The sequence below is a fragment of the Melospiza melodia genome, chromosome 8 (assembly GCF_035770615.1).
Source record: "Melospiza melodia melodia isolate bMelMel2 chromosome 8, bMelMel2.pri, whole genome shotgun sequence".
Classification (NCBI taxonomy): Eukaryota; Metazoa; Chordata; class Aves; order Passeriformes; family Passerellidae; genus Melospiza; species Melospiza melodia.
Genome location: NC_086201.1, coordinates 25,426,907 through 25,449,891, shown reverse-complemented (window position 1 = coordinate 25,449,891; position 22,985 = coordinate 25,426,907). Strand labels below are relative to the sequence as shown.

At 42.0% G+C, this 22,985-nt stretch overlaps 1 protein-coding gene across 8 annotated transcripts in view; it reads left to right on the top strand.

Annotated features, from left to right (window-relative positions):
• The window catches only part of INO80D (INO80 complex subunit D), a 45,714-nt gene extending 31,771 nt beyond the window's left edge, over window positions 1-13,943 (top strand). For 4 of the 8 annotated variants that reach the window (XM_063162324.1, XM_063162330.1, XM_063162326.1 and 1 more), the window contains one exon: window positions 817-13,943. In XM_063162324.1, coding sequence (XP_063018394.1) covers window positions 817-1,985 — 1,169 coding nt within the window. In that variant the 3' untranslated portion in view covers window positions 1,986-13,943. The remainder of the gene's footprint in view (window positions 1-816) is intronic. The other 4 variants (XR_010028590.1, XM_063162331.1, XM_063162329.1 and 1 more) reach the window with 4 other exon arrangements.
• Window positions 13,944-22,985: the final 9,042 nt, after the last annotated feature.

Sequence of the window (22,985 nt, the reverse complement as noted above, 5' to 3'; positions counted from 1 at the left end):
ATAGTTCTCTGCTTGCTCATGTAATTACTGCTCTGAGAACCATAATTGGTTTAGTATTTTAATAATTCATTTTACATTTTTACTGCCTGTCAGTGTTACAGTTTAATCAAGAGTGTTCTCAGTAATGGCATCTTTCTGCCATCGAGTGGGGCTGGAATCACAGTCAATGTTGGCCTTTGATAAAAAGAGAAGAGAGTAAGAATAAAATCTTTAAATACATTTTTGAAACTAGCTTTTGATCAGAAATGTGCTTGAATTTCTGCATTCTAAAGCTCAGTACCTATAACTTATAACAAAAAAATTAGAACAGCCTGGAGTTGGGTACGTGATTTCTTTGGTCATTTTCTGATACTACAATGTGACATCAGACTGTGTTTGAATTGAAATTAACCTGAATTATACTGTCTCTGTAAATTTTAGGCCCAGGCTGTAATGTGGTTCTCTGTAAATTTTAGGTCCAGGCTGTAATGTGGTAAGTAGAAAGAGGACCATGTGTTATTGCATCATTGAAGGTCTTATTTAAGCATTTTTACTTCTAAGTCTAGGAGGTTTAAGAGGCATCTCCTACTATAGTATGTGGAAGGGAACAGGCAGAGGGGAATTTCAATTGAAGAGGAAGGTGTAATTTCATGGTTTTCTTACCTTGCTTGTTTAGTGGACACTGATGAATGACACTTTCTGTGTACTGGAAGCCATGCTGGAAGGTTATCATACAGTGCAGCTCTGTATTGAACTGTCTGTACATCTTCATCCTTTGAGTGCCAGGGCCAGGCTCACCTGAGAGTGCACTAACTGGTGGTGTCCCTGTTTTTGCAGGTAAAAATGGAGATCTTCTTCCAACCACAGAAGAAGCTGAAGAACTGGAACGGGCCCTGCAGGCTGTAACTTCTCTTGAGTGCCTGAGTACCATTGGAGTACTTACACAGACAGATGGTGTGCCAGTTCAGGAGCTGGCAGATAGAGCGATAGGGGTGTTCTCTACAGGTGCTGGAGCTCCAGGAATGCAGTCCTTGAGTCGAGAGGTTAACACGGATCTGGGGGAGCTGTTGAATGGGCGTATAGTACACGATAATTTCTCCGCTCTGGAGCTGGATGAGAACTTGCTCCGTTCTGCTACCTTGTCCAACCCACCTACGCCCCTGGCAGGGCAGATCCAGGGGCAGTTCTCAGCCCCAGCCAACGTTGGCCTTACTTCTGCCACTCTGATAAGCCAGAGTGGCCTTGGGGAGAGAGCCTTCCCGGGACAGTTTCATGGACTTCATGATGGCAGCCATGCCTCCCAGAGGCCCCACCCTGCCCAGCTGCTGAGCAAGGCAGATGACCTGATCACCTCACGACAGCAATACAGCAGTGACCATTCACACTCCTCACCCCATGGAAGCCATTATGATAGTGAGCATGTGCCGTCTCCCTACAGTGACCATATCACATCCCCTCACACCACATCCTTTTCTGGTGATAACTTGGCAGCTACCTTCTCAGCAGAGATGCCCATGATGGCACAGCACTTGCTCCCAACGCAGCTGGATGTGCCACTTAGCGGGGTGGTCAACCCCAGAACTCACTGGGGAAATCTTCCGGTCAATCTTGGGGACCCCTCTCCGTTTAGCAACCTTCTTGGTGCAGATGGACACCTCCTGTCCACCTCCCTGTCCACACCACCTACCACCTCGCACTCAGAGACCACACAGCCTGCCTTCGCCACTGTGACCCCCAACAGCTCCAGTGTGCTTCCGGGGTTACCGCAGACCAGTTTCAGTGGCATGGGTCCTGCCTCCGCTGAACTCATGGGCTCCACCTCCCCCAAACAACAGCTCCCTCAGTTCAGCGCAGCCTTTGGGCACCAGCTGAGCTCCCACAGTGGCATTCCCAAGGACCTGCAGCCCAGCCACAGCTCCATAGCTCCTCCCACGGGCTTCGCAGTGACCGGTGCCACCGCTACCAGTACCAATAACGCATCCGCGCCCTTCACCACCTCCAACTGAGCTTGTCTGCCTGGCTCCCTGCAGGTAGATGGGGGACCTGTGTTTTCTATCTTTCCCTTTTTCCTTTCTCTTTATTTTGTCTGTCTTCTCTTCCCTTTTTTTTAAGAGGGGGTTGAGAAGAAAACCCCTGCTTCAGTACTGACCAGGGTTAGCCCTCTGTGAACCTTGCTGTAGCATTCACATGTGCTCGTCAGGCACCGGTGCTCATTTATTGCAGGCAGGTTCACTGTTCCCCAATAATTCCTTAAGGATACAGCACAGTTACTGGATGTAAATGATCTTAGCAGTAAGACCTAGAAATGGGAAGATACCTCAGATCACTGATGCATGTTACTGTTCCCTAGGGTTCGGATCAGTGCTTGCCATCCCATTAGCATCTGGTAGAAGGTTTTCCAGTGGGAAGAAATCTCTTGATTTTTTTTTTTATTTACTCTTTTTCCAAAGGTAGCATTTGGCATAGAAAACTTGGCTGCACACATTGATTTGAGAGTGGTGCACTGAAGTCCTAAATCAAGATCACAATTCAAGGATGAGTTTGGCAGTTTCTTGACATAGTCTCTTGACCTCCTCTGTGTGTGTGTGTGTTTGGGGTGCAGGGAGCAGCGATTCCTTTTCTTCTTTTGGTGAAGAAGTAGTTGTCCCCTTCCAGAACTGGTCACTGTTCTTACTGCATGCTGATTTTTGGTTGTTTTTTTTTATCACGATTTGTAATTCATTGAGTAACAAAGAGATCAGTTGACTGGTTGCCCATAAATTTGAAGGCTGTTACGAAGTTAGCCCAGGAAAACAAAGAGAAACAGAAGGATTGAAATATAGATCATGGATTAGAGAAGGTTCCTGTGAGAAATTTCCTTCCTTGCTGAATTACTGTGGCCTTGTAGCATTGATGATTTGCCTTTTCAAGTGTGTCTTTGTCCAGAACTCTTTGCCTGACAGGCTGACAGGAATTTCCCAGCTGAAACAGGAAGAATTAGGTTGGTTTTCTGCCCATCCACACAAGTCTAGGCCAGACCCATTGTAAGTTTCAAATGGATGCATTTTTCACAATATGTCTAACTAGTGAGACTTTCTTGGACAGTTTTTAATCCCCTGAGAGCCATATAGTTTTTCCAACATTTGTAGGGTTTGATGCTCTGTTTGGGAAGCTGAATGTAAGGAACTAGCAGGTACCTATCACCAGTCATGGCAAACCAAAAGAAAAATCACTAATGCAAAATAGGTAACAATTTCTTCTGTCTGCAGGATGGTTTTGTTTGTGCTGATCACCTGCTAATGACACTATTCACTCTTCGGTAGTAATTGCAATTCCTAAAGAAAGTAGTCAGCTAGGTTTTTGATTTCTTAAAATAGTTATTACTTTTTAATTTTGTTCTTTAAACCAAGAGGTAATAGCAGCAGAAATTCTGAGGTGTTTACTTGTATCTCCTTATCAAGAAGGAATTTGCTTATGACTCTCTAGGGCTCAAACTTGCTACTGTACCTGACTTTGACTGTAAAAGTAACTCCTGTTTAATACAAGTCTCTACTCTCCTTGTTTGTTTCAGAGATGCAGATGAGAGACAATAGAAAATTCTACATTTCAGTCTTGTACTGTAGACAATGGATTTTATTCTACCTGTGTGAATTACAGTCTATTTCAGGAAATTAAGAGAACCAAGCACATGTAATAGGAAGGCTTAATAAATTTTCTGAGGAAAGGATCACTGAATGAAGTTTAGTTGCTATAGAAATTCATTTCGTTAGCAGTCAGGCACACACCAAAATATCTGACCCAAACCTCTCCTTCCATCTTCCTAAGGAACAGAGTTTAAATGGGATAGGTCTTGTGTCTTCTAACGATTGTAGCAATCATATTATCCCTCTTTTCTTGAAGGATCTGTCCTCTTTAAATATAAAAGAGTATGGATGATGCATATGTCTTTTTCTGAAATTGCAGTTGTATATGGGTGGAAGAAACAAAAATTATTTTCATGCTTCTGTTGTTATGAAGTCATTATTTCATACTTGGTAAAATAGATCTTAATAATATAAGCCGAATATTTTAAGTGGTGATTTAAATATGTTTGTAACACTTAAATGTTTTTAAACCACATAAAAAGTTTAATTGAAGCCTATGAAATCCTGCTTGTGATTGTCCTGCTGATTGAGGAATGCCCAGTGATAATTGCGAATGAGGCAAATCTGACAAGGCTTTTATTTATTTTTATATTATGTTACCCATACTTTGTTGAGGAGACAACTGTTTGATTTGCAGATGATTTTTGTTGTGTTCATCTACCTTCTTCAATGTGCTGCGATGTCTGACTGAAAAAAAGTGGAGAACTAGTATACCAAATGGTTAATTCCTTAATCTGCTTGTGAATTCATGTAATTTTAGAGGGTGTTAATTTCTATGTATTGGTTTCAGGACTTTGGTCTTGAAATTGTTCTTGTGCCCATCAAACTTCTAATGAAGCTGCAGCTAGTGCAGAGTATATTTGCCCCACACCATGTTTCTCTTTCTTAGCAAATGCTGGGAGGGAAGAGAGGATAATAGGAGCTGAGAACCGAGTTCTGCTTGGTTGTGTTGGTGTAAATTACAGAGGAGCTTTCCAGTCTAAGGTCACAGTGAGTTTGTACTGGTCTAACTCAGAACAGAACCCAGCTCCTAATCTGTGCATTGATTTAGACAGGGAATTTCAGAAGCTATCAGAGCAATGGAGGTCCATTATTACCATTTGAAATCAATGGCCTTTATGTGCCTGAGTTTCTTTAAAGTAGCTTGGGACATCAAGTCTCTTCCCCACTTAGATTTCAATCTTTGTGTATCGCTTGACGACTCTTCTCTGAAAACTGACTGCGTTACATTTTTCCATGAGCAAACTAAGTTTGCAATAAAGCTGCACTTTCAAAAATAAACTTCAGTTTGTATACAATTGAAATAGGAATCTCCCTGTCCTGTCTGCCACAGTGTTCTGAAACGGGCCACCACCCTTGCCTTTTCCTGGTTCACTTCTCATTTTTTCACTACCACCGATTTCATGGTTTCATGGCTGCCAAGCAGTTACGGGTCTTGATCTTAGCTTTACAAGGTGGATCATTCCAGGTGGCTTTCTACACCCACACAACATGCTGACTTCAGTGCATCAGTGTCTTACTGTTGGATGCAAGAGATCTAATTGAGAGGTATGTGTAGTCAGAGATATTTCACACCTCTTCCTCTGGGAAATCCTGCTGGCCTGGTTAAGGTGGTCCTCGAGGCTGTTATTTATGTGGTTCCCAAGTAGATTCCATGCTCCCTCACAAATGTTTTTGAGTATCAGCTCTCATAGCAATTAGCATCTTGTCACCCCTTCACCAAAGAGCCAGTGTAGCAATTTCAGATGCTCAATACCTGTTGTGCCCTTTATGTGTTGACAAATGGAATAAGGCTAGTTGAACCTAAAAGTCAATTCCCTCACATAAGATTGGAGTTTTAAAGAATGAAAAAAAATTAGACATAATTTGCATAATTTTGGCAATAATAGCACCTCAATTAGTCTCTGTACAAAAGTATTTAACACAAGATTAATTTTGACAATGTACAGAGGCTTGTCAGGAATAGCTTCATGCTCTTCTGGTGCATAAGGCATTCTCTAAGACATGCTTTGACGTTTCCTTTCACCCAAGAAGACCTTACACCAGCTTTGAGGGGAACCATATGCACTTAGATACCTCAAAGTTGATTTGTTCTTTGGCTTCATAATTATGATACAAGAACTCTGTCTCTTCCTGCCTTCCAGTTCCTCTGGGTTCTTGCTTAGATCCCTTCTCATTAGTAGCATGCTTCTATGTATGGCTGAGCATAAAGGCACTAAATTGATAACGCTGAGAGGTAGCACAGTTGCAGGTCTGCCTCAGGCACTGTGGGGAAAATGGCAACAGCTAGATTTCCAACTGAAAATGGGGATTTGCAGTTCTGGTTTGGAAAGCACTGAAAGCCCTGAGAAGCTTATTGCCTGCTAGGCAAAAAATAAGAGAAAATAAATTGTCAAAGAGGAATTGTACCTAATAGCAGAGAGAAGCCAAAAGAAGTGGCCTTTTATTTTATTTTTTTTATAAAAGGAAGGTGAGTATTGAAAAATTAGGATTTTCTGTTGTGAGCTGTCACTGGCTTTAGGGGCATGGCCGAGGAAAAAGACCTCAGACTGAGCCTGCAAACCAGCAGCCATATTCAGTTTGAAACCTTGTCTTGCTGTAACCACATCTACATGCATTCTGGGTTTGAATCTGTTTGCCAAGAGAGTCCTGCAAAGGTGTACAATAAACAGTGGGCAGTTTTCTTCCCTGAGAAGCTGGCCCTGGTGGCTACCTGTGCTGCTTCTGAGCTCCAGTTGTTCTCTGAGCTCCTGCAGCCTCCTTGCTGCTGGATATCCCTGTAGGCATTGCCAGGCCTCCACGGGTATTTCTCCCTGTCTTTGTGCTGCAGTGAGCTAAATCTGCTCATGAATTCTCCAGCAGTATGAGCCTTTGGGCAGAGAAGAGGGAAACGTTTTTAGATAATCAGCTACCTGCAGTTAACCTTTCAAGACTTGCAGGACAATGGTAGGAGGTGCTTTCAGCCAACAAACAATAGAAAAGTTACCTGTAGTGACGTTGGGCAGTGAGACATTTGTGTGGCTGTCCAGGCAGCTTCCCTGGTGGAACTGGGGTATTTTTCCTTTTGTGTTTCTACATGTGAAGGACTCTCCTGTGCAGACCTCTTGCAAGGTTCAGTAGTGGCAGAAAGAGTAACTGAGGGAATAGTTTGGGGCTAGTGTGCTGGCTGGATCTTTAGGTCTTTCTCACCTTCTGACCACAAGGTCTTTCTGATCTTCTGGGTAACATTTAATGATGGGGATTTGTGGGCTACTTCTCATACCTCCTTTATTTCCTTCCACTCCACATTCTTCATCATTCTTGCGTCTGTTTTCCCATTCTCAGATACTTCTCCAATGTAAGTTATGCCAGCTGGTAAGTCTTCTGTGGTTCTGAGCAAATCTGACTGTAAGATGAACTGGAGGAGAGATTTCTGCAATTCATAACATGTATTTGGATGCTGGAATGACAGTGCAATAGAACAAAGTATTTTTCAGATCAGTGAGTAGGGAGATGTTTCACAGCATGCTAATATGTCATGAACTAGATACTGAGGGTACAACATTGATCATGGGTGTGCACATGCTAGCAGTGAATACTGAGGCATTTTTAGCAAGATTTTACCTTCTGAGAAGTTCCTCTTCATTTGAGATGTGTATCAGTAGAAAGTCACGAATTAAAATTTAAATTACTCTTTCTTAATACACTCAAGCCCAAATAAAAGTAAGGAGGATTGGTGACAAAAATCTATATTTGCGTTCACTAAACTTCAACTTTTGGACTTCAGGAGAGGTCTGGTCATAGGAGACCTTAGTTCTGATCAGTTAAAGTTTTAGTCTTGTCTTTAAAACTAGACAAAGGCACTGTTAGGAAAAAAAGTTTGGGGAAGGAGAAGGAGTTAGAAAAGATGCATCTTAAAACAATTCTCTCACTTGTGTCTTCAGCCTCTTTTTAAAAAAAATCCCAAATGGTATTAACTATTTTCCCTTTGCTGTCTGGTACTTCTTATGGTTGTTGAGTTCTTTGCTTTGCCCTGTTTTACTCTCCTCCTTTTGTAGCTACTGTGGAATGAAGTAATGTAGTGGAAGCATGAAAGGACAAAGTGAGCATGGCTGTAAGTTGAGAGCAATAGTTAGTTGGAAAAGGCTTTTTTATCTGTCTCCTTGAAGTAAGTGTTGGCACCTTTTCAGTCTACTTGAGGTCGTAGAATTTGGTCTGAAAGTGAATAGGATGAACCTTAGGCTTTTGACCATAAAGTGTACTTGCTGTAGAAAAATGCATTCTTCCTCCTCTTCCTCTTGCTAGTCCCCCAAACACACACACAGTGAGATGTCCAGAGTTACCCATGTGTGAGCACATAGGCATGTTGAACTTGGTCCAGTGATGCTAATGTTTAACCTGCTTTCTCCTTGTCAGCTGGTGCCCACGGAGATGAACTCTGGATAGGTAACGTTCCCAGATATCCTCTGGAAAACTTTAACTTTGGTGCAGGTTGCTGTGATGTAGCTAACTGCGATGGCATTGGCTTCTACCTTGGAGTGGACTGATTTACCCTGAAATGACTCTCTAACCTGCATCTTAAACAGTGTAGTTGGTTCTGGTGCAAGTAGATTCATTCTGAAGTGATGGACATTTTGATTCTCATGCAAAATAGCTACATCCTACCAGAAGGGGTTGAACCAGTTTCTCTGAACAGTGATGACCTTCACTGTACAGTTTTGGGTATGTCTCAGGGATTCCTTGTGGAAATAAGGGCAGTTAACAAAAAAGAAAAAAAGAAAAAAAAAAAAAAGAAAAAAAAAAAAAAGGAAAAAAGTTAATAGTTTTAAAAGTAAATAATAATTTAAGTAGAGCGTCACCTAAGTGAGAGTGCAAGAAGGAGAAATCTTTGTTCAGTTTTATAGTCAACAGTGTCTGGCTTACGGACTCTTTCTCTTCTCGGGGCTCTCATCTCAACTTCAACATACAGAATCTTTTTCATCACGCTCAGCTTTAAACTTTTTATTTAAAGATACCCTTCCCCAATGAGCTTTCAGAATACTTATTGTAGATTTTAAGAGAAATGGTATATTAATTTATGCTATTAACATCACCTCATAAATTATAAGTTTTATACTAAAGCTGTATTGAGTGTAATGAATTATGTTGCATATGTGTTTTTAATAGCTATAAAATTATATACAAGCTTTTTTGGAAAAACAAACTAGTGAAGCACCTTTTTACACTGGATCTTTGCCGTGTCAAGGTGTACAGCTATTCTTTGCTACCTTGCAGATATCTATATCTATATATAGATATATATATAAATAAAATAAAATGGTATCCTGTATCAACAAGTATAGAACTCTTTTTAACCCTTATATTACTGTTCCTATAACTCTTTTTAAATTTTGAGTGTTACATTCTGCAATAATTTATCCGTGGTTTGTACCTATGATTAGAAATTTAGTTACAGGGTAAATAGATCAAATTTAAAAATCCAACTACTGTAGCTGGGAGTTGTGAACCAAGTTTGTAAGACCTTTTCTTTTTTTAAATGTATTTATTTCCAGTTAGCTCTGTGAGTTGGAATTTGAAAAGTTGGAACATTAGGAATCTACAGTGTCTTATTCAGGAATTTTCCCCTCCTTTCCTCACAAAGGAATTCCCACTGTGACTTATAAATAGAATTAGACTGCTTGTGTGCATGTATGTATTATATATACACACAAAAATATGCATTGGGGGGGGATGTATGTGTGATACGAATGTGTATATTGTATGTAGGTCATAGTTTTGTAAAGAGAAAAGTAGTCAAGAGGTGATGGAATGTATTGTAGAAATGTGATTATTTAGTAGGGGGTTGTTATGTCCTCACTGTTATATAAATAACTGAAACTCTCTACTATATAATCTTCTGTTATGAGGCTAACTCTGATATCATGTCAATTTTACTGTTTTTCAAATGAGTTGCTTTGAGCCCTGTTTAAAATGCCATGAAAATACCAAGCTCCCAAAGACAGCCTTTAAATAAAACAAATGGGGGAGGAGGAATGATGGAAGAAAGGAGTTTTCCAGAACAAACTGAATGGGAAGGTTTGCATTCAGTGGGATGGAGAGGCATGAGAATTGCTGTATCTTTGCAAATTAATACCTGAATCTCCTACGGTCTGACTTGGAAAATGTTGTCAATCAGTGTTCTTGTGTTTTCCAATTAGATTGTAAGGGGTGCTGTTTGTGCAGTGGTCTCCATTCCTAAAAGGATCTTGTCTCCAAAGCAGATTTTTTTTTCTCTTCTGAGGATGTTTGTGTGTATCAATTTTGCCCCAAAATTTCTGTTGTGGGATTGCAGAACAAAATACGCATTCAGTCAAGGGAGTTTCATTTAGGCTGTAAAATTCTGAATTTGATTTTGACCACTTACCTTTTTTTCATAATTGGAGAAGAAAGATTTCTTTATGGGAGTTCTCATTTGAAATTGTGAGAAGTCAGAAACGTTCTTCAGATTGGCTTACTCTTCATATTGTTCTATTTAGGCTGGAGAAAGTAGCCTAATTGTTATTTATTCATACAGTATCACTTCTATGATGATCCCAGTGACTTTAGAAACCTTTTTAGAAAAACAGAGCTTCTAGTATTGAATGGAAATTTGAAATTTTTTGCAGTTTTTCTTTTATTCCCCTCCATATCATGATGTTGATGCTCCCCCAGGCATCTCTCTCCCTTTCCTTCTCTCCACAATTTGTTTCTGACACATATGCATAGAGGCAAAAGGTTAGGGTGGTGGAAGTTGTCAGAGGCCTTTTCTTCTGCTTATTTGGTGGTAATGGGAATTAGGAGCATAAATCTTTATGCCTTTATGGAGGAGAATATACCCATTTTTGTGTACAGAGAGGTATATCTGTATATGAGATAACAAGCATTTTGCTGAATGTGGACTTGCCCTCATGAAGTACAATAAATATGTATGAATGCAATCAATCTAAATCTATATATACATGCATACAGATTGATAGGTGGAATATACCTTGTGTCACACACCTGTACATTAGCTGTAACACCAGTGAGTGTGTGAGCTAAAGAGAGGGACTGTCCACCTAACATATGTGTAACAGGTAAGCACTTGTGCCAGACAAGTTGTTCTAAATTCTTCTGAGGGGTCTGGATGACTCAGAGACTGATCTGAGCTTGGCCACCATTGGCTTGTGTTACCTCAGCCCTCGCAGTGGAGTTTCCTTTCTGTGTCTCTGCTTTTGTTTTATATTTAGTCTCTTTGAGGCCTCTTGCAAAATGCCAACTTCTTCTGCTTCCCTGCTCCATTGCCTCCATTCCAGCTCCTCCTTGTCCCTGCATCTCTGCAGTTTCTCTTGCTAGCAGCAATCAGCTTTAATGGCCCAATCCAGCTCTGCTTATGCATGAGGGAAATTCTCTTGGTGACTGGAGTGGTAGCTGAATTGGGCCCTGAGCATCTGCTTGAACTTATGCAACTTCCCCAGCTTCAATTGTGATTCAGTAGGACTGTGATTGATTTGCAGATGAATACAAACTTTTCATGGAACCTGATGCAGAGCTTCCTAGCATATTAAAAGGTTAACCCAGCATTATATTTAAATGGTCAAAATGAGACAACTGCACCCACCAAATACTACCTTCCAATTTTCAACCCTAGGGAGAAAAAAGAAGTTTGATTTGTATCTCCCATAACACAGGAAGTAAGCAGAAGGCAGCCCTGTGCTCTGTTCTGAGCAATGGGGTTGTCATCAAACATATCAAAAGAAACACAGTTTGTTCCACTTTATCATAAAACAGATTTTAAAATGGAGTGCAGAGTTGACCATTAACATGCTAGCACTTTGCATCTAGTTGTGTATTGGGTAATATTGCTTATGCAAGTAAATTATGGGCTGAAGTGTTTTGTTTTCTGGCTAAATGGAGCTTCTATATCCTTTTAGCAGAAAGCAGCTGTCAGCAACCTGCTCAGTCACATTGAAGTGCTGTGTATCTTAGGCTTCAGTTTCAGAGGAGAGTGCTGCTCCAGTTCTGTCATCGAGCCATACTGGATTCCATGTTTTCAATATGGCTATGACACAATTTTTCTTGGCCACAATTCAGCCATGGAATTTTGTCTTCCTTGCATTTCTGTTAGAAAAAGGTAACTGGTGAACTGTTCCATCTGAGCTTTCATGCAGTCACACATGGCTTCTATGATACATATGTTGGGGCGTGTGTATGGATGTCTGTGTACTGCGTGTGGACAGTGTGGATTGATACGCACACGCCTATTACGCTATTTCAGTTTGTGTATGTGGAGAATGTACCTGTTGGTTATCTCCTGATATATACTCATGCATACCTATATTAAATATGTATATAGAGTGTAGATGTCCTGCATATACATGTGTATATGTTACGAAAACTTGGTTGGCATTTTTTTTTCTCAGTTTTTTTTTTTTTTTTTGCAAATTGCTGTCCCTTATTACTTATTCTCACTGAAGCTGCATTATATAGAAGAAATGGAGAAATGTGTTATCAAAGTTTTATTTTAAAAAGGAGACTTTTAATTATCTAAAGCCATTTGTAATTGTCTTTTGAATTTTTACTAGAAGGGTTGTTATTTTAAAAAGGAAAAGAAAAAAAAGGAAACAAAAAAAAACAAAAGCAAGCAGACAAGCCCTTATTCCCACCCTCGTTTAGGTGAAAGAAATGGAAACACAAGTTTCTAAGTATTTATTTCGTTTAGATGTTTCTGAGGCATACAGTAATTACATTCTGCCCCATCCCCCTTTTGTCCAATTATAATAAATGATTCATGATTTTCTTTTCCCCTCATTACTTTCGTAAATCATTGTTCACCTCCTACATTCAATAGTACTGATATCACTAAGGAGATTTCATGTCCTTCTGTCCTTTTTAGGAGAAATACCAGTGCATCACTATTGTGTTTCATTTTAACATACTTTGTGGAGGATGGATGTTTTTATTGAAGATGTCTGTAACCCGTCTAACTTATTTAATGTGAGAAGCCTTCATTGGAATCTATCGTCTGTTTGTTTCCAACAAGTTCAAGTTTCTGCAACTGTTTTTTTCACCAACATGTTAAATAATTCCCTTCTTACTTTTATGCCTGAGGTTTTAAAATTTGGCTTTGTTTTTTGGGATTTTTTCCCTCTAATTCCCAAAAATATTTATCTGCAAATGGAGCAAAACAGATATCAGAAGCTCGACCAATATCCTTTTTCCAGTTCAGGGTAAATATATTTATCCTAGACTTGATAAAATAAGGTGGCAAATGGACAATCTGAAGTGCTTAGAGGGAATGCTCTCTCTTTTTAAGGCTGTCTCCGAGAAGTTTGTGTTTGGTGTCATTTTAAAGGTAGCTTGATCATGCTTTGATATCAGAAACAGCCTTGTAACAAAGAGCCTCATACAGTTGTTCGGTCACTAGAGTTTAAAATGTAAACAAGTTGCAGTGGGAAAGCAAAGGTGAGGCAGTGTATTTTGAACCAGTGAATTGTAGCTTGCAAATGTACCTGATTTTGAAGTAACTGCATGGTAGCAAGGATTAGCAGTCTCTTACACCCCTTCCTTCTTCCCTCTCATATCTGACACATGTGTTCAGCATACCATACATTGGGAAAAATAAGCAACTTCCTCCAGCAAGGCTAATCCACTGAATGACTGCTTAAAGGGAACATACAAACGGGCACTGCCGCGTCCCGTCTCATGGTATTAGCTGGAAGCCTGGCTAATACGCACAAACAGCCCAGCCCAGCTCGCTTCTGTGCATGTGTCCCTTGGGGACAGTGTGGTGAACAAGGGCTCCTTCCCTCAGGGGCCCTGGCAGCAATGGCAACTCACACCACCTCTAGTGCTGGAGGCTCACGGACAGCATTCCAGGGGCGGGGAGGAAAGCTTGTGTTTGTACTTTCCCTTTAAATAGGAAAGGTTGGCTCACATGTTCCTCATACTTCTCAATGAATGTACTGTATTACCATTTAAAAAAAAATCAATTAAATGATAATAGATTGGTCTCCTTTTGTTATCTGGTCCTTGTTTAATTTGTTTAAGGGTTTTTGTATACAAAAGTTTACATTTTTATGTATATTTTTCTTGTGTAAAAACTGATGTAATATGTGTATAAAACACTGTATGTATTATCTGTATATAGTGTGACAAAATGATTTTCTTTCTTTCTTTTGGATGTATTAATAAATCTTGCTGTGAAGTAGCTGTGTTTACTATGATGAAACCCTCTTCTCCAAGCCATTTTGCCAAGTCCAAGTGTATGGATATTGCCCAGGATGAAACCTACTCCATGAAGTGATTTTTTTTTCCTTTTAAAACATATCGTAAGTACAGTTATTAAACTGTCCTTTGCTTAGATTGCTGTAGAGTCTGAGTCGGCTCTTGCTTATTCTCTGTTGCTTTCTAATGACATTAGCTAATTAGTTTTGCTAACAACCTGGGGTCTTCAGTCGCAGTCCCGGTTCTAATTATAGTGCTTTCTAGCTCTGGATCACTGGTCTGGGGACCAGATCCTCTTCATCCTGTTTTCCAGTTTGAGGAAGTATAATTTAAGGGATATAAAATAGAATTTTCTCATGTATGTGGTTATGTTTTCTGAGATTTAAAAATATATACTTGCTTCATCAACAAAACTGGTTAAGTTGGAGTTTGGCGTTATTTGGTGATAGCATGTGGATGAGAAATGATGTTGCTTGGTGCTCTGCTCAGCTCTCAGGCAGGCTTGCCAGGCCAAGGTATGGATATGACCTACACTGGTCAGACACTGGGAATTGCCACCACACTGTTTGGACACAGCAGCTGTTTGTGCCACCCTGTGCCAACAGGGCTGCCTTGGCTGGCACTGCCCTTCCAGTGCCAAGGCTGAGCTCCCAGAGTGGCTTTTCCAAAATAGCTTGAAGGATGTCCTCTCTTTAGGCAGAACTACCCCTTGGACACTTCACAGTAAGTAGATGGCTGCTGCATCTCCCTGTGACCATTTGTTTTGTGAAGTCTTTCTTCTCTGCTTTCTGACACGAGAGTTTGTGCTTTCAGTGGTGTTTGCTTTGCTTGTCTGTCTCCATCTCCAGTGTGTTTAAGGTTGTGACTTGTGGGGGAGCAGCTGTGTCCTTGGTGAGGTCATCTGCCAGGTTCTGTTTTTCATTAGCAGTCTTAATGCTGACCTGGTCATCAGAATAACAACCAACAGAGATTGATGAGAGAGAGATTCAGTAATTTGACTTGTCTTTTAATGAACAGTGGCCCAGCTATTCTAGACAGCGTAATTAGGGCAGCATTTCACAGTACCTGGTTGTAATGCAGACTGAGGGGCAAGTAGTGTCAGTGAATGGTGTAGTCTTTCATGCCAACAGGTGCTGCAAAGGTTTTGTGGCAAAGATGAAACTGCTCTAATACCTCGTGTTCCTGGGAGATGGGAGTGCACTGGAAGTGCTGCATCCAGACCTTTATCAAAACAGAGTTATGACAGAAAAGAACAGATGCTTAAAGCCAACTAAAGGACAGTACAGCAGTGTAAGTTCAGTGCAATATGGCTCGAGAAAATCTACCTCAACCTTGTCCTTTCTAGGGAATTCTCAAGGTTATGGGCCTGACACACTTGGATGCTCTAGGGGTAGGAGAGATGAGGCAGTTCTGGTCTGTTACTGATGCAATTCTGGCTGTGCATGTGGATATTACAAAGCTGATCCTTCAAACTGCTCCATCTCAAGTAGCACTCGAGGGCAAGAGGAAGAATTGACAGTTATGGAGAAAATACTTGTTTAAAGTCTGCTTTTAAGAAAACAGCAACAGTAAGTTGCTGTTTGGTGTAAGATTTGAGGCTGTAATGAGGACTAAGAAGGTGGAAGTTAGGAAAATGGAGGCTCTTCCCTGGGGATGACTCCCTGGCAGAAGCAAATGTGTCCACTCTGGTCCTGAGCAGGACATTCCCCAGTGTGATGAGAGACTTGATGGGAGATGAATTGAGACTCCTCTGCTGACTAAAGCAGAGACTGACTGACCTGTGGCTTTTTCCCCCCACTATTTTCATGAACAACACAGAAATGCTGCTGTTAGAAAATGATTGCACGACTCTCAGTCTGAAATACAAAAGCAACTGGTCATTGTTCTAGTGCCACATTTCAAAACAAAAATAGGTTTTGTTTGAAGTATCAATTCAGGAAGAATGTGGTACATTTCTCTTTGTATTTTAATAGTCCTCTCAAGCTCCAACAGTAGCTTTTTAATAGCTGGCAATTATTTTCTCAGGAAAACTCATGTAGTTTGTACTTGAAAAGCAAGTGACATTTTGTTACAAGAACAAGTGTTGCTCTGGTATTCGGTGAAGCAATTGGAAGGAGAAACCTTTATTAAATTTGGGAGCTGGCTTACTGCAGAGGTGAAGACAACCTGTCTCCCACCGTAGTTACAGGCAGGAAAGAATGGGGGCCATCTTCCACAGTATCCCCTGGACCCTACACCTCAAGCACGGGGTTGGTACTCTGCAGCTTTCAGGTCTGAACTAGAGATACAGGATGCTTTTTTAAGGGGCTGAGAGATCAGTATCATATTTGCTGGCATGAAGTTCAGCCCAGGAATGGCTGCCTTGTTTTATTGTTATTGCTAATTTATAAACTGTGGAAAGTGCCAGTGAATCTAAGGAAAAAATGGTACCACTGAATCTAAGGAAAAAATTAAAGTATTGTGCTAGGCATGTCCCTGAAGGCAAAGTATCTTTGATATTGAGGTGAATTCTTGTATTTCTGTGGAGGAACAGTGGCACACGAGTTTTGTATCTACATCCAATACCTCCCTTGATAGATGTCATTAGGACCAAGAGTCTCAGGCCTTGTTCACTGCCCACATCTCATTTGTGACTTCTCCATGGTGTAGAGGAGAGGCAAACTTCTCCATGGTGTAGAGGAGAGTCCTGCAATGTAACTCAGTCTGGCTCTGTTTCTGCTCAGCTTGTGCACCAGTTTCAGGTTCCTGCCTGTTCAAAGTGTTTACTTTCATACTGTGCAACTCTGGCGGAAAAACCCCCTTGTAATCAGCCAGCCCCAGGGCACTCCTGCAAATCTGATTTGTGGGGCCCTGCTGTGGTGCCTGCCAGGCAGCTGATGCTGGCTGGGCAGCTGGTGCAGCCCTAAATGCTGCCACATTCAGCAGTGCCTCTCACAGCTCCCATGTGTTCAGCCAGCCCATGTTTCCTGGGAGGGTGTTGTGGGCTCCAAACACTTCCAGCTTCCCCATTGCAGCTGTGCTGGATGTGGTGCTGGCCCTTTGCAGCAGTAGAAAGTGCTCTGGTGACTGGGAGGGAAGGGTCTTCCCAGCTGCTGACCAGTGCCATGAGCCTATGCTGTGAGCCAGGGAGGGCAAAGGCTTGTGTCAGGAGCACAGCTGGTATTTGATAGGGCACCCTCCTGTCTGTCTAGTCCTGTGTCAGAGCATCTACAACATAACAGCATACAGCTCATGCTAAAAAGAACTTCACAGATGAAAAAAATCCTGATTTTGAGTGTGTTGAAACCTTTCTTCTCAAGCTGCAGCTTTCTTGCACCGAGACTTTGCATGTGCTGAGAGTGGCAGCACTCAGGAAGGAATGCATTGGGTCCAAACTCCAGCTAAGGGGTAGCAACAACTCTTCCTCAGCCACCTTGTGCCAAAGCAGCAGCAAGAACTGAGAGGCTGATTTATGTCAGATCTGGGCCAGTACTCTGCCAAGGCTTGATTTCAAGCTGTGAGTCTCAGTTATAATACTGCCACTTTGGCAGAGCTGGCCCACATTTGTGCCAGTGGAAATTGTGCAGAACCAGACCCTGGAATTGTTCACAGAATTTCCCAAAGTGACTGTTGTTGCCATTTCCACATGGGACATGTGGTACGTGGTTACAGCTTCCCTGTATCTCTCCATGGTGGTGCCAGTCCCTTTCAGGGTTAGGAGAGCTGCCTGAGTTCCAGGGGCACTAAAAGTTCTTTCAACCAGTTTTGGGCAGGTGTTAAAAATAACCTTTGTTGGATTTTATTTGCTATTTGCCAGGGGAATATGTTCTTTGCCATCATCTCATTAGGAAGAACCCAGCTGGATGGCCAGAGAAGTTTAAGGGGTGATTCTTTAAGTGCCCAGATGATGGTGAAATCCAAGACATATGGGGTTCTTCTCTGCATGTTCCTGTTGCCTGTGGCTGCAGACATTTAAACTTGCTGCCTGAATCAAGAGACAACTATTGGCATCAGCAGAGGATACCTCCTTAAATGTGCATTTTTCTATAATGTGTGCTCTCAGCAATAGGCATACATTTGCTATGGTTGCTTTAGTAAAAGAGCTTTTTTAGTCCAGTTGAGTGTTTAAGTCAGTAAAACCACTTGACTTATTTCTGAGAGCATGTGATTATTGGGGTTTTGTTGGGTTTGGTTGGTTTTTCTTTTTTTTCCCCGACCAGTTTAATGCCTTGTTTAATCCTGCAGAATTTAATTTTTCTGTTTACCAATGTTTGCTCAGTGGAGCCAGCCAGTTTCCTCTGTTAATAATCTCATTTTTTTTCTGTTCTCCCTTGGGTCCTACTGTTTAATATAGCTTTTAGGTTGTTTTTTCTCCTACTTTTTTCCCCCCAGTGTTTTTCTCATTCCATACAATGTTTCTGTCTTGTCCTCTCCATCTCCTTTCCCCTCAGACTGCAACTAAAATTGTTGCTGAAGAGATTCTGGTAAGAAAAATTAGATTCCTAGAACTCAGAATTGTTCCCTGTCAAACCTTATCCTCATCACTCATTTCTTTTATCTCTACCATCTCTGCCCAGGTATGAGACCTTACTTGGCAGAGCTATTCCTAATATCCCTAATTACGAAATTAGAATCAGGCAAGGTCTCAGCTGGCCCTTTCAAAGGTGATGGGGATGAGGATGTTGACAAACAATCTTAGAAAAATTCAGTAAAGCTTCTGTGATATTTTGCTTGTCCTGGTAAGCTGGCTGCCTGTAGCAAATTTTCTGTGATGCCATGCCAAAAAGATGATGTCTTTATCAGACAGCATTTCCCATTAGGAATGCTTTAAAGGCTACCAGTCCTGCTCATCCTGTGATGTCTGCTGTGATGTTGGCTGCTTTCACACAGCCCTGTGCTATGGGGAGCAAAGTGTTTCACCGAGGTCATGCTGTGTATCTTTGAGTATGTCCCTGGCTTTGGGCACACTTTGCCCACAGGCAGCACTGATGCCATCTGCCTTTGCCAGGTGACAGAGAACAAGGCTGCTGGGTGGCATCTTAAATCTCAATTAATTGAATACTTGCAGGCACTCTTTTCCTTTATTTCACCCCAGTAACACAGGATATTTATCCACATGCTTTCTATCTGTCTCTTCCTGCTTCTTGCTGGATTTTATGCTCTTAACCAATGCCAAAATCCCCATCAGGCTGGTCTAAGCTGAGTATGAATGAAACAAACAATGCATAGATGTTCTCATGACTCTAAATATAATCTAAACTGCACAGAAAATGATGGAGGATATAAGCAGAAAAGAGCCAGTGACTCAATGTAACTCAATCTGTTCAGAATCAGTGAGTGACACAAAAAGCCTCTCTTTCAGCTATCTTTCCATTCTGGTGTCTGCATGCACTTTGGAAGTCCATCTCAGAGGCTGCCTGTTGTCCCATGCACCTCAGCATCCCTGTGACACCTGGCAGCACAGCTGGCTTCACCATCACCTTGTGTGCTCTCTGCTCCACATCTGCCTCCTTGTCTTTGTTCTGTCTTTGTGCTGCTCAGTGTCTGTCTCTGGTGGACACACTGCAGATTTTGCTGCCTTAGATCCCAACTTATCCCAGTGGATCCAGCCCTTGCTTGCAGATCTCTCTTGTCCAAAGCTCCAGTTTGCAGTCCATGCAGCTGTGACAGTTATTTTTAATTCTCTTGCTGCCTTATTAGACCCCAGCCCACATCACTTACCCTGTCCTATATGGGTGGCCATCCTGTTGTGAGATTTCCTGTCTGGAAAACTGAGGGGTTTTAAGCATCATATCCCATCTGCTGTTACACTCTGGTCCTGTAATTGAAATGTAGTCTGTGGTGCAAAATTCTTAAAATACATCAGAACTGCAAAAGAAACTCCACTTTTTACTTTGTTCATCTCTAATGCCATAAGAAAAAGAAAAATCATCTATATACTTCATAATTCAGCTTTGTTTTCCTTCTGCCTCTTGTTTTTCCATCAGCTGTTAGGGACTTGATTTGCAGTGGGAGATGGTGTTCAATAGAAGGGATACACAAATGACAGCAAACAGCTTCAACCTCTTGTACTTGGAGTATTAAGTTTTATGGCTTTTCCAATGCTGTAAAACCAACACAGGCCATTTTATTTTTCATTTTGGACATAATTCTGTTTATTTTTCTTGCAAGGTTTTATACTAAGATAAGCGTTCTCAGAAGTTTTTGTTTACTCTGGGAAAATGGCTTGGCAAAGGAAAATATTACTGTGCAAGGCCCATATGTGAAATTGCTTATTGGCTGTAATTGTAATGTGAAAGATGCCAGACTGTTAACAATCAAGAATTAAGTTTTCTCCATTTGTTTTCAAACAGGTAATTTGCTAACTATTTACCTAGGGATTGTTCCTTGCTAATGGTCTATCTGAGTGCATGGCATCCTTCTAATAATCCTACTGTCATGATCTGTGCAGGCGAGAAATGCTGTTCTTCAGGGTGGAGGTGCAGAATGAAGGCAGTGGCGCTCTCCTCTGCAGTCACCCCAGCAGTGTGTGATGGAGCAGGGCCCTGGTGTCCCACAGGATGTAATCTGATGTTAGCAGTGTTATCTGCAGAGGTGTTTGCCCCAGCTGCAGGGCAGGGCCTGGGCATCAGTGCCTGCTGAATTGCTCTCCAGGTGGGAGCAGCCTGCTTGTGCCCATAGAGAAGGGGCAGTGGTGGGAGAGTGCAGAGTGCTGTCAGCACAGACTCAGTACAGCTGAGGCAGGGCTGTAGGATATTCTTGTTTGAGATTCACGCTGAATGAGCCTTGCTGGCAGGGGCTCTCCTGCTTAGTCCTTCCATGCCCTGAACTGCACCCAAATGGAGCTGTGTCGTCCAGACCAGACCTGTGCCAGCCCAACAGGGCTGTTTGAAGGGGCCTCAGAAGGGTAGTCCCAGCAAGTGTGTGGGTAGTGCTGCCCATGATGGTGGGCCCTGGAAGAAGCAAATAATGAGAACCCAGGAGGATGGCCATGGGCTGGGCCACAGAGGGGTACTAGACCTGCTTGGTCCATCATCTTGAGTTTTGCATTCCTGATTTCATTTCATTGCCCTAACTCTGTAAGGAGCATTGTAAGAGGTTTTTATAAATATAAGTATAGCCTGAGTTTTTAATAATCAACCCAAGGTAGATGCTGTCCTGTGCTGGGTTTATTCCAGAGTGGCCACGACAGAGCTGTCAGGAAGCACCTGGTGGCAATGACAGTGAGAGTGTGTGTGTGACCTGTAGAGCTGGGGATGCTGACAAGCACGACAGTTCCAATTGTTCTTTTCAAACCAAGAAATTACATCCTGCAGTGTGTGGCATAGTGTGTGCAGAAGCTCACATGTGAGCAGAATCAATGCTCTCCAATGGTGTGAGATAAGGGAGAGCACAGGGAAGTAGAATATCTTTATTACTTTTTTCAAGGGGAGATTCTTTTTCACTTTTCATTTCCTCTTGCATTTCCTTTCTGTATTTGAGCTTTAACATTAGGTTTGATTCTGTCTTTTTAGCATTCAGATGAAGACAAACATATTTTGTTGGGATTGTCTCTCTGGTTTTCAGGACTGAAAGTCCCAAACAATATGAAGCAGTCACAGCCGTGTACACATCTGGAGTCTTTGCATCTGCTCCAAAGAGGCACTTTCCTTTATTCCTATTCACTCTCATTACTTAATTTCCTAAAGAGGCTGCAGCTCTTCAATGCCTGAGTATGTATGTCAAAATGTCTCACTAGGCTCTTCCACTATGTGGAACAGTATATCCCCTTTCCAGAGCTGAGGATATACATTTCCTTTATTTTAGCTCATTACTCTTTATGAACTTGTTTTTCTTCAATTATCCTGACAACCTGGATTTTGACAGCTCCAGAATCACTGAGTGAAACTCATGCATCTCTGCAAACACCTTTTTTCCTTGAGACATCTCTATCGTCTGTCATGTCCTTCCTAGGGAGGAATTTTATTTGGGACTTAGGTCTGCCACTGGAGGCTGGGTGTCAGCACACAATTTACAACACCAATTGTGACGTTTTAAAATACACCTGGTTTACAGGCCCCTTTCTGAAAGGTAATGTGTGGCTTTGCAGGCTTATGGCAATCTCCACAGGTGAGCTTGTAGTACCTGTCCTGTGTTAATGTAACTTCTATGGCCAAGTTTTATAAAAGAAGTCATCACTTGCATTGTCTGGAATGGCATCTTAAAGGAAGCATTAGCCCTTTGCTGGTGACACTGGGTAAGATGCATTAATTTGCTGGAAATTTGCAGACAATGTTGATGCTACTCCTTTCCTAACCACTGATCTGAACATGTATCTCATTTTCAGGTGTAATGAACCTCTCTAAGCTTTTCCTTGTCTCATCTTCCAGTATGAACATTTTTGGCAGTTACCCATGACAGTCTTATGGGAAAGAAGAGTGTATCACTTGCTGATTATTTTTTTCCTCTTTTGTGGTGAAAAATCACCTGTTGGGTATTTATCACCTCGTCTCTTCTTCAAGAAAGAGAACAGACTGGCTGCAGCAGCTTCAGCACTAACAGGCTGTCAGGTAAGTGGGTCTCATGGTGCTTTTTAGGGACCTGCCTGGCTCCACAGGTGACAACAGCTGCCCTGTCCTGCTGGGAAGGCTCTTCTGCAGGTTTCATCAGCTTGCCTGAGTTTGATTCTGGGTTTAGTAGCTGTTTTGTCACTGATTTTAAGGCAGCCTCAAAACTGCAGGTGCGCTCTCCTGTTGACAACTCTCTTGCCTCCAGTTAACACCAGACACCAAACTGTGGGGAAAATTAATGGCACCTGCAAATTCTGTGCACTTAAATACTGAGATGCTTCATTTGCAAGTACAATGAGGTATTTTGGTGTCTGAGGCCTGTGCCTCATGTATCTGCATATCTTAAGCATGTAAACATCTGGAATGTGCTCTGCAGAGCTGCTGGGCTGGCAGGCAGGCAGGCTGGTGAGGCTGTGCACAGCGTGGTGGGGATGGCTCCTCAGCAGGTCCAGTGGTGTGCATGTGATATTGGTGATCCCTGCCAAAACAGCAGCCCCTGCTCACCCCCTGTCCTCCAGTGCCTTTGGGAACAGCTCCCTATGGTTCTCTTCAGCCGAGGACTCAGAATCACCTTGAACCTCGCTTCAGGGTATCCTAGCCCAGTTCAGACCCTGTACCAGAGCCAGAAGGGGAACTTTAGGCCCAGGGGACT